Raw genomic sequence first — 11,860 nt, forward strand, 5'->3', positions numbered from 1 at the left:
AAATCAAACAAAACACTGCTGTACATTGTTTTTGTAAGGGTTGTTACAGAAGCCATGTACCAATCCTGTTCTCCAGGATTCCCTTATAACACACTAAATTTCTAAGTCAGACAGACCAGAGGTTCTTTATACAGGCTTTATTTCAACATACAAAAGACAAGCAGAACTGCTGTGCTGGCGAGCTGCTGGAAATCACGCATTTCAGTTGGGGGGCAGGAACGAGGAGCTCACTGCTGGACTTGGAGCAGTCCTGCTGGACGACTCCACATGCAGTAACCCATAGACAGGGCTCCCAGGAGAGCCATCAGGAGCAGTGGAGCAGCCAGGACAGGAATCCAGGCCAGAGTCTGCTGGGGTTCTGGGAGAGGAGACAGCAGGAGTTAGCAACAGAAAGGGTTCCCAGCACAGGTATGGTCTCCACAGTACCCAGGGGTAGCTTTAATAGGAGTCCATTACTTTAGGACCTGCAGGGAGGCACACGGATAAGGTGGGCAGTCCCCATGTTCCAATACTAGAAACTAACTTTGGGTCATAACTGATTAAATTTAGTTATGCTGTGGATTTGAAGGTTTTGGCATCAGGGACATAACATTAAATTCAACATTACAGGGGAACTTTCTGTAAAAGATGAAGTCAGGGCCATGTTTTTATACATGCAAGTCAGAGACCAGGAAGCCACGTGTACACTGGATTGGAGACGGTAGGCTGAACGCACCCTCCAGTGACAGAGCAGGGCTCCTCTGGTAGAATTCCTGGCTGCCAGCAGACAGCTCTTCAGGAAGGATACTCAGGGGTCCCAGCACTGCAGTGTGTCTCAGCCCATCTTCAGCTGCTCAGGAAAAAGGGAGCCTGGTTAGAAACAGGACCTGCTGCACAGCATGCAGGACCAGAGTCATTACAACATGGGCAGGCCGAATCAAGCCAAGCAGCAAGACTACTTTGCTGCCAACAGGCATCGAGCAGAGTACCAGCAACAGAGCAAGCAGCCTCTCTGGTTGGGAGGGAGGTATTCTTTGGTAGCCAATATTGAGGAGCTGCACTCCTAAATGGAGGATCCTTTGGCTGCCATATAAATTAAATGTCACTCACCAGTGCAGAAAAACCAAATGAAACCCCACAGCTACCTATGCATTTACAGTATATAGAAACAGCAGTATTACTACCAGTGTGCCTCCTCTTCCTCATATTGCAGGAGGAAGTGCAGCAGCTGCACACAGAGCTCTGACCAGGGTTATCCAGGAGCTCCCACCTAGAACACAAGAGCAAGACACTGAACCTAAAGACACTGCAATAGACTGCTACTGCATAGAGCAGAACAATGAAGTCATCCCCTATGACTTGCACCCACTACATGAAGAAATGCAGGAGTGAACTATGCATGCACAGACTGTTCCACAATACACCCAGATTGGTTTAGGACTCCAGCACAAATGCTTCCCTAGGGACTTGCACACACACCTTGTTATCCCAGTTCTTGGGAAAGTGAAAAGCCATTTCAATTAAATTCCACACAACTATAAGGTGGCACAGAACTGATATGCAGATTAAGGTAGTCCTGGGCCCCTGTGGCGTTGGTTAACTGGAGCTCACAGCCCTGCACTCCCCTTGTACAAAGAGCAGCCTCAGCAGGGTCCAGTCCTTACCTTCTGGTTCTTTGGTTGAATGAACAAGCTTTCTTTGTCGGGTCATTGAGCTGGGCAGGGTCCCAGGCCAGCAACCGGCAGTGGATATACACCTAGGAAAAATTCAATGTTACTGCTCTTGAACCTCAATTTTATACATGTTACTAGCTGCCCTGTGCCCTCCAATACAATCCACATTAACCCATCAGATACTCACGTCTGTGTTCAGTTGGGTAAACTTGAAGGCCTGGACAACCAGACGGATCTCAGAGGTCTGGACTCGGGGCAGAAACCTGGAGTTAGCAACCTGGCCATCTACAAAGCATCTGCAGGGAGAAATGAGCATTCAACTGAGGAGGCACTCTGGGAAACACTAGGGTCTGAGACCAAGATATTGTTACAGGACAAGTGCACTGCAACCCTCTTCCAAGCACCCTCTGTAAGATGGCATAGTTTGCAAGCAGGACTGCTGTGCTCCCAAGTGCTAAACATGCAGATTTAAACTCTGCATTTCCAATAAAGCTTAATGAATATCTACCCATTGTTGGTGATGAGCGTGTAGGTCTGGCTTGAAGGGCTCAGCTCTGGAGTGCTGGCAGCAACACACTCTTCTATGTAGACCATCAGCGGCATGTGGAATTGTTGCTTCACTGCAGCTGCGATGAAGATGGGGGACCCCAGGAAGAACAGACTGGAGGTGCGTGGAGCTGAGAATCCATCTGAAAGAGGGGAGCATGAGAACAGCAACCCACCCAACTCAGCTCACTAGCCAGGACAGAGCAGCAGAGGGATTAGATCATTATTTTCTACTTGACTGGAGGAAGCAGCCCAATGAGCAGTACAGGCTGCTGTTCCCTGCCAGGTTAGGTGTCCAGTGCAACACTTACTAAAACTAATAGACCAAAAGGTACATTGCAGGACAGCAAACTCACCATTCATAATCCCCATGGTAAACTCCAGCTTCCCAAACCCAGAAGCATCCCCAAGTGCAGGGTTATACACTGGAGGAGTCCAGCCAGCAGGTCTGGAGAAGATAAGGGCAGAGAGCTTTGGTTAAAAGCAGCAACACATCAAAACAGTTTGTTTTCAGCAGAACACACGCCAAGACGAGCTTTAAAAAGCTGAACTAAACCTACTGGGAGCACTAACTATAGGAGGTTAACAACAATTGTAACACCTCCTTGAATGCAGGAGAGGTCAAAGTGGTTAAAAGCCACTCATTTTAAATCAGGTTTCCCTACATGCTGCTCATACTGGAACAAGCCATGTCAGTTTGCAGCTGCACCAGTCACACCTGCCAAGAGGGTGGAGCAAAGAGAAGGATTCAAGACCTACAAGCAGAGAGGACAGCTCCACAGTACTCACTTGGTGTAGGTGCACACAATGGCCTGAGTGAATGGAGTCTGGTAGAAGCCACTCTGGGTGGGCTGGTACATCAACACATTCATGTAACTGGTGACATTGGCAGTAACCTGGGCAAAGCAGAGGATTAGAAAGACCAGAGCAGATTAAAAGCACAATCCCATTGTTCCCCTGCAGTAATGCCAACATTGTTTCCTATGGAGTGGGAGCCAGAGAAGCACAAAATGGGTAAAGTGGACACTCCCAGAGCATTATGGATACAGCTGCATTGATCCATATATTTACAGTATTACCCTTTGTATACTTGCAATATCCTGACAATGCACTATACAGAACTTGTGGAATGTAATTGAATGGGGGAGGAGCCCCCAAGCAGGAACTAGTACTGAGAGGCTTGCTTTAGATGCCACTTACCATGCGCATAAAGCTGCAGTCAAGCAGCCCAGATTGGAACTGCACAGTGTTATAGCTGCTGGTGGATGGAGAGCAGCTTCCCAATAGAAAGCCTTTGGGGTCCAGGGGAAGAGCCTGCCCAGTGTTCAGCAACACCCTCACACTGACAGAGTCCACACCACAGGCTACATTCCCAGCTACAGGGGAGAGATTGAAACATTTCACACATGAAACAATTCATGTCAGTAGGAGGCTGGCTCCTCTGGCAACCAACAGGACTATTCATACATAGAGAGATCTTAGTCTGACCTCAAATTAACATTGATATATCCTCTTTTGCACATTGATTTGTGGCATTCAGCTATCATACACTGCAGGTACCTGTGCCACACATCACATGGTGCAACTGCAGATAGCCAATGTATTAAGACCACATCTAGAATAGTGTGTTGAGTTCTGGTCACCTCGCTACAAAGATATATATATTGCTGCTCCAGAAACAACCAGAGGTATTCCGCTTTGAAAAGGCATGCCATCTGCAAGATGATGGAAAGAATTTAATCTATTCAATCTTGAACAAAAAAAAAAAAAAAAAACTATGCTGCAACCCGATTTAAGTATGCAAAGTTCTAGAAAGGTATTTTGACCTGAAAAGAAACAAGGACCAGGGACACAAATGGAAATTAAAAGGGGCACTCAGAATAGGAGGCACTTATACAGAGAATTGGCAGGTTCTGGAACCAACCCCACAGTAATGTTGATGAAGCAGACACCCTGGGATCCTTCAATAAGCTTCTTGAGATTCTGGGATCAATAAGCCCTTCACCAAAACAACAAAATGGCCTCCTCTCGTTTGTAAACTTTGTTCTTGTGAGAGTCTGAACTGCGGAATGGACAGCAATTGAAAGCCAGATAGCAGCCACAACGTCTCAGCACTTCAAATAATTACACATCCCAAATGAAAAACAAGAAATCAAACTTACTGATTTAAACATTTAGAGCCACCAATGTTTAGGTCAATCAAATAAACCCCATAGTTTTACTTTACTGTTACAAGCGTCCAGGACAGAACTGGGTGGGATTGAAGGAGTTTTACAGACACAGGTAAAGACCCCAAGTCCAAGACATCCTGGTGTACAAACCTGAAAGATCTGCTTATGAATATACAGCTCATGCATCGTAGTGTTTCATTGTCGGTGTTTAACGGCGAAGTTTTTCTCCCTTAACTGAAAGGATGAGCCATTCGTGTATCAATCACAGCTAAGAAACGTGCCAACAGCTAGAATTTACGGAGTTTCTACGAACAAAACTAAATGGGGTTTTAAATTCCATTTCATTTTTTATTTCACAGCAGAAACGACTGTATTAATGCAAATACAGATCACGCAGAACGATGGTAATGAGGTGTCCCACAAAACGTCACTTTTCATTACAGCTTTAAGATTAGTCTCGTTAAATATGTCGCGATCTCGTTTGTATGATCTGCTTGTTAGTCACATTAGGGCTTGACCAATTTAGTTTAAGTTGAAATTAAAATCAACTGCACTACTGTATTGAACGCGCTTCTCATTGTGCTTGAAATACGCGAATAGTGTAACTATCAATTAAATTAAGAGAGATGAGTCGGGTAAAACACCGACAATCAGAAGCGCTAACTATTTAATAAATGCAGGAATCAGCATTGCCAACAAGTGATCAACACTGATCAGTGTGTGTATATCGCATACAAAACCAGCTAAACACTGCGACTCACCACTATCATTCATACCAATCAAATACAATACAGATGCAGCAATGTATTGTATGAAATAGCTATACGCTAGAAAGTGCTTCTTTGTTTCCAAGCAGTAAATGTACAACGAGACCCATTACTATACCTCCCTCCGGTACCACTAGAGGCACCCAGCAAAGCACCAGCACAACCCCGCTCCAGAAAGAAGCCATGACGCAACCAGGATGATACTCGCTGAGCCTCGTGCAGAGGCTTTTATAGGGAATTCAAAGCGATGAACTAACCAGGAGAGATGAGCGCATTCCACACGGGCATTCCTGAGAAACACACGGGCTCTGTAGGGTTCAATGTGTTCCGAAAAACGAGTCATGTTTTCAAGTGTGTGCGTGTCCATCGCAATGAAGCAATCGATACTGTCGTTGTGCATTTAGAAATACTAAAAGAAACGAAGTGAATTCAATGAGAATCGTTTCTATATTGAGAAATGTGTGCTGCAGTTCAGACTCTCTCTAGTGATCTTTCAATTGCTGCCCGTGCTGCAGTTCAGACTCTCTCTAGTGATCTTTCAATTGCTGCCCGTGCTACAGTTCAGACTCTCTCCAATGATCTTTCAATAGCTGCCCGTGCTGCAGTTCAGACTCTCTCTAGTGATCTAGCTGCAGTTGTACCATGTAACATGCTTTGCACAGGTACCCGCACATATATGATAGCTGAACCGACTTTAAGACTGGGCTTCTCAAACTCAGTCCTGGGGACCCCCTGTGTCTGGTTTTTGATCCATCTCAGCTCTCAATTAACTGATAATTTGCTTACCTAGACTTTTATTTTTATTTTTTAAGAAACTTGTTTTCAGCTCTTAAACAGTTGCAGTTTAAGGTAGCTATAACATTTGTGAGTCGAAGAGTCTAAACTATCCCAAAACTGATCTAGTGTATATAAAATCACATGGTAACCCTGCCCAGGAAGGCCTGTTTCCGAGTTCTTCCCCATGCAGTCTCACTTATTTTGAAAGCTCAGGGCTGGCAGGTATGCATATTATAAAACACACACATGCAAAGTACAGAATTCTAGAAACAAACTGTTATACAGTTCTGTGGGTGATCATGATCATAAAGTATAAGTGTCCAAACACATGCAAATAAATAAATAAAACAAATATATCTGTTATATTTTTGTACTAACCCTAGTTTCTATTACTCACCTTAGCTGATGTAAAACTAAAAAATCTGTTATAGTAGCTAATGCAGCCTTTACAGTGTTCAGTCGCCTAACAGTGATACTGCAAACATGAAAAACTACAACTCCCGGAATCCCTTGCCCGTTTCTGTAGTCCTGTGTGTGATGCCATAGGTCTGTCAGACTCCGAGTTGTGATTACACAGGGATATTTTCCTGATTATATTCCTTCTTGCTTTGACATGCTAGTTTCTGTACGTAAGTTTATGAGTGAAACTAAACACCCCCTATACCCTGTTCTAGCATCACAAAACTGTGTATATTTATATGGGTCTAATATATTTATTTTTTACTATGAATGCAATTTCTCTTGTTTTTTTTTTTGTTTTTTTTGTTTTTTTTTGTTCACTGTGGTTTATACGTCTTTTACTGGAAGTGGCCCCAAGTGTGAGCCCCAAGTAAGGTATTAGTTTAGCTTTTCACTTTTAACACTCTGTGTACACATGAGTCTTATATTCTACTTGATGAATTGGTTAAACAAACCTCTACTTAACAACACGTTGTTCTCTGCATGTTCTTTTTCACTGTGTTTATATAGTCTGTTACTGGTTAAACTCCTTTCACGAAACACGTTCCTCAACAAACCGGTACTGAACAACATGCAGGCATTGGTTTCACCCGATTCGGGAAACTTTAGATCTGCGCACCAGTCGGAACCGGAAGTTCTGTTGTTTGAGCTGCTTGGAGGAAAACACACGAGAAAACAGGAGGTGTGGAAGATAGAGAGAGAAAGAGAAAGAGAAAGAGAGAAAGAGACAGAGAGAGCGGTGAGTTGCTGGAATTGAATTCCCTGCACCCTCTGGGAACCCCGTGTGCGGTGCGGGGGTGTGTTTCGTGTTTATATTATATAGAGGAGGGCGGGTTTGATGCGGGACTCGAGCAGACTCGCACTCATTCATTATTATTAAACCTGCCCGCAGACTCTCCGGCGCTCTGAGCGCTCTTTGAAACACACCGAGTTCGGATCGGGTTTATATTCATGTCTTGTTAATCAGAGGTGAGGATCGGCGGCTCGTCTGCAGCGCTGCAGGAGATTTTAATTGCACAGTCTGCAGCGCTCTGTGCAGCGCGTCCCGTTTGCAACGCGGTACAGGGACTGCATTCTGCTGCACTGTCAGGTGTCCCGCACTGTACGAGCAGCGGCGTGGTTAACACAACAATGACCGCGGCTTGCTGATACGATCGCCGTGTGCTGTGTATCAAGTATGGTTAACAGATTAACACACGGGAAAACTGGGACTTTGTTTCTTCAATTCATTGAAACTGTAGCAACGCCTGAAGCAGTTCAAATACCTGTATATAATAACACAATCCTAATTTAAAAGTTAAACACTGGGGGTATTTATTGCAGATGATAACAAGTGATTGTTTTCTTTCTTTTGTCATCTGAGCAAAACGAACAAAACGACACGTGATCTGTGAGGCTGTTAAAACAGGTGGTGTATGACATCCACTAATCATCCTAACACTGACATCCACGAATAACCAACTACCTTCATATGTATATTGTATTTATATTAACTCTCTATTGCTATGAATCGTAATGTAATGTGTTCAAGTGAAGGGTTGAGCAATATGAACTTAACCGAATGCAATATTTATTATTATTTTAATGCATTTAATATGTACTGTATTTATTTATATTGTATTTTCTTTGAAATTAATCAACATAATTTACAAAACAAAAACACACAAACAAGTAGAATATAACTTGTAGGATTTAGCTTTCGTTTAACAATGAACACAACCAATCAATTCGTGATTAATAACCATTTCTTATGAAATTAAAGATAAAATTAGCCCATCTAACTTGTGTTCTTGGCAAAAAGTAATAAATAAATAAAGATTGAAAGTACGTCAGCCGTCATGCACCAAGAGTCCAAAAGAAAGAAGTCTCTTCTGACCCCTCACGTGCTTGGGGCCTCCAGAAGTAAACCAATATTCAATAACTGCTGGGGTCGTTCTCCTTAAATTCAGAGCCTCGATATTCAATAGCTCTGTTTAAATTCAGAGCCTCAATATTCAGTAACTCTGCTGGGGTCCTGCTCCTCAAATTCAGAGCCTCAATATTCAATAGCTCTGTTGGGGTCGTTCTCCTCGAATTCAGGCCCCTCAATCTCAAGAAGCATCAAATCTTGTAAAATGACGCCATGCTTGTTTGCATAATTTTAAATCTGTAAAGTTTCTCACAATATCTATGGTATTTCTTTATTAGTTTGTGCATAGGGTATTCTACATGCTGCAATGTCAATTCCTAATGACTAAATGTTAAAAAAACAAAGTACATTAATTAATATTCACTGTTTGCCTTAGGAGCCAAATCCAATTGCTGGAGTCACTTCAGGATCAAGTGGGTTGCTGTCCTATTCACCTGCTTAAAATACAACAACTTGCTCTGACACGAAAGTGATACTAAAACAATAACTTCATGGCTGGACTCGCTTGTTTGTTGCCTCATTTTGCTGAGTGGTTAATCTATGCAGCTCATGAGTGCAATGAACTTGGCATGTTTTATATTTTAAATATTTTGCAAGTGTTTTGTGTTGAATTGGTGACCGCACCTTTAATTACGCCCCGTTGTAATATGAGAATAGCATGCTGCAGCTCCCATCTCAGTGTTAGTGGAGTCCTGATCTGACAGCATGCTGCAGCTCCCATGCTCAGTGTTAGTGAAGTCCTGATCTGACAGCATGCTGCAGCTCCCATCTCAGTGTTAGTGGAGTCCTGATCTGACAGCATGCTGCAGCTCCCCTGCTCAGTGTTAGTGAAGTCCTGATCTGACAGCATGCTGCAGCTCTCATGCTCAGTGTTAGTGGAGTCCTGATCTGACAGCATGCTGCAGCTCCCATGCTCAGTGTTAGTGGAGTCCTGATCTGACAGCATGCTGCAGCTCCCATGCTCAGTGTTAGTGAAGTCCTGATCTGACAGCATGCTGCAGCTCCCATGCTCAGTGTTAGTGGAGTCCTGATCTGACAGCATGCTGCAGCTCCCATCTCAGTGTTAGTGAAGTCCTGATCTGACAGCATGCTGCAGCTCCCCTGCTCAGTGTTAGTGAAGTCCTGATCTGACAGCATGCTGCAGCTCTCATGCTCAGTGTTAGTGGAGTCCTGATCTGACAGCATGCTGCAGCTCCCCTGCTCAGTGTTAGTGAAGTCCTGATCTGACAGCATGCTGCAGCTCTCATGCTCAGTGTTAGTGGAGTCCTGATCTGACAGCATGCTGCAGCTCTCATGCTCAGTGTTAGTGGAGTCCTGATCTGACAGCATGCTGCAGCTCCCATGCTCAGTGTTAGTGGAGTCCTGATCTGACAGCATGCTGCAGCTCCCATGCTCAGTGTTAGTGGAGTCCTGATCTGACAGCATGCTGCAGCTCCCATGCTCAGTGTTAGTGGAGTCCTGATCTGACAGCATGCTGCAGCTCTCATGCTCAGTGTTAGTGGAGTCCTGATCTGACAGCATGCTGCAGCTCTCATGCTCAGTGTTAGTGGAGTCCTGATCTGACAGCATGCTGCAGCTCCCATCTCAGTGTTAGTGGCGTCCTGATCTGACAGCATGCTGCAGCTCCCCTGCTCAGTGTTAGAGGAGTCCTGATCTGACAGCATGCTGCAGCTCCCCTGCATTCGAAATACCTTTTATCAAAATAACATAAACAACAGCTCCCTGTATAATTTAGGTTATGGCACCTGCAGTGAAAACAAAATCAAATAAGAAGGTGGTGCTAGGGCAATCAAGAGCATTGTTGTGTGATTAAGTGATTAACACAGAGATACATGCTTATTCCTCAGCACGCCATGCGTTTTCATATAGTTTCTATTCAATTTGAATCTGCAGTTGTGTGTAATACCGTGATTTGGCAGCTGTTCAGTTGTGGTGGGATTCAGTCCAGACACCAGGCAGAGCAGCGAGAGGGTGAGCTCCCAATCCACCAGGTTAAACCACGTGAAGAACTTCAACAAATAGAGCCGTCCTGATACAGGGAAGGGAACTCCAAAACTTAAATGTATTTAACAGCCATCTACAGTATTATTATTATTATTATTATTGATAAACTCAAAATAATTAGTAGCTACACTTATATAAAATGAGATGGCACGTTAAACTAATTACCTACAAATTATATACCCAGGAGTGTACTGAAATTAGCTGCTGCTTAAAACCAAAAGATAATACTAAGAGTGAGATTAAAGCTATTTAAGTAACCCTTAAGTAGCGCGTATTGAAATGGATTAATTAGTCTTAAGTAATTTTGCAATGTGTCCTGGATTTGAGCTTTGAAAATCTGGTCACCCTGTATATATAATGCCCAAATATTCATTTCACTTTTTCTCAGATTTCACATACATTTCATGTAAAGCACGTCAAGATATTGACCGTTTTGATCATTTTAAGAACATGTGTTTTTCATTTCCATTGGAATCTAATGTAAGTTGCTACCATAACATTACCATCTCTATAGCCATCAAACACAGCAGCTCCCAGTCGCCAGCGGACTGTCATGTTGATCCTGGAGCAAACCAGGTCAGTACATCAGAGGGGGGGTTGAGTCACTGAACCTGAGTCTTACATTTTAAAAAAGTTATTTTAGCTTAAAAGCTATTTGTGGATAGAGATAATCGGTGTGATTTATTGTAAGTTACTATGTAATGTGAGTGGCGTCTCTCTCTTCATTTCACACAGTTTGCATAGCCAGAACCCCTCAGCTTGTGTGAGATTACATCTCTTATAATAACCCTCAACAGAGTCATTGACATTCAGGTGCTTTTTTGATTGCGTAGCATTGAGCTGCTCCAGTGGAACTGTGAAGGGAAGTCAGTACGGCACAGATTCTTATTACAAGTCCTCCGATGAGGAGGAACTTGTATTTTAAACACGTTTCTAATATTTGACTCTATAAATTCACTGAAAGGTGAAAGCTCTCCTAACCTTGAAAATGGCAGCTGTTTCAAATAGTCCGGGTGATGATTAGCTGGTCTGCAGGGGGGTTGTTTATGGGATGTTGTGCTGACCTCACACTTCTACATTCAGCTCTGCACCCTTGCATGTAACACAGACAGATCTGCACCCCTGCACGTAACACAGACAGCACTACACCCTGCACATAACACAGACAGCTCTGCACCCTGCATGTAACACAGACACACTGCACCCCTGCAAGTAACACACACACACTGCACCCTGCATGTAACACAGACACACTGCACCCTGCATTTAACACACAACCCTTATGATTACATGTTACCATTTGTAAAAACAAGTTTAATTGCAATGAATTCTGTTATTTACAATATTAAATACCCCACAGCAAGCACATTGTCATATTGTTGCACAGTGGTTTGCAGTGCGCAGGTGTAGAGGTGATGCAATGCGTAAACAGATAACAGACAAGTTCACGGTCCAAACAATCCTTTATTTGTTTTATAATCCTGGCAACTGTAAATAATAATCCCTGGCAATACTGTGTACTGCACAGTGAAACCTCTGGGTTCAGTCTCGAAATAATAAATACAGTATAAACAC

The 11,860-nt window shown here is 43.5% G+C and overlaps 1 protein-coding gene across 1 annotated transcript; it reads right to left on the reverse strand.

Moving 5' to 3' along the window:
• Positions 1 to 140: 140 nt before the first annotated feature.
• Positions 141 to 3,484, reverse strand: LOC121306340 (zona pellucida sperm-binding protein 3-like). The gene is made up of 9 exons (XM_041238096.1): positions 3,399 to 3,484; positions 2,988 to 3,094; positions 2,555 to 2,646; positions 2,161 to 2,341; positions 1,840 to 1,948; positions 1,644 to 1,735; positions 1,164 to 1,249; positions 716 to 829; positions 141 to 358 (listed from the first exon to the last, which is right to left on the reverse strand). The coding sequence occupies exons 1-9, from the start codon at positions 3,405 to 3,407 to the stop codon at positions 228 to 230; spliced, it is 921 nt and encodes a 306-aa protein (XP_041094030.1). The 5' UTR covers positions 3,408 to 3,484; the 3' UTR covers positions 141 to 227.
• Between the last annotated feature and the right edge of the window lie 8,376 nt (positions 3,485 to 11,860).

Source organism: Polyodon spathula, chromosome 47 (genome assembly GCF_017654505.1).
Source record: "Polyodon spathula isolate WHYD16114869_AA chromosome 47, ASM1765450v1, whole genome shotgun sequence".
In the NCBI taxonomy this organism is placed as follows: Eukaryota; Metazoa; Chordata; class Actinopteri; order Acipenseriformes; family Polyodontidae; genus Polyodon; species Polyodon spathula.

Coding starts and splice junctions, on each gene's coding strand:
- LOC121306340 (XM_041238096.1), bottom strand. Junction 2,647..2,987: donor ATTGTGTGCACCTACACCAA/GTGAGTACTGTG, acceptor TATCTTCTCCAG/ACCTGCTGGCTGGACTCCTC. Junction 1,949..2,160: donor ACGCTCATCACCAACAATGG/GTAGATATTCAT, acceptor TTCTCCCTGCAG/ATGCTTTGTAGATGGCCAGG.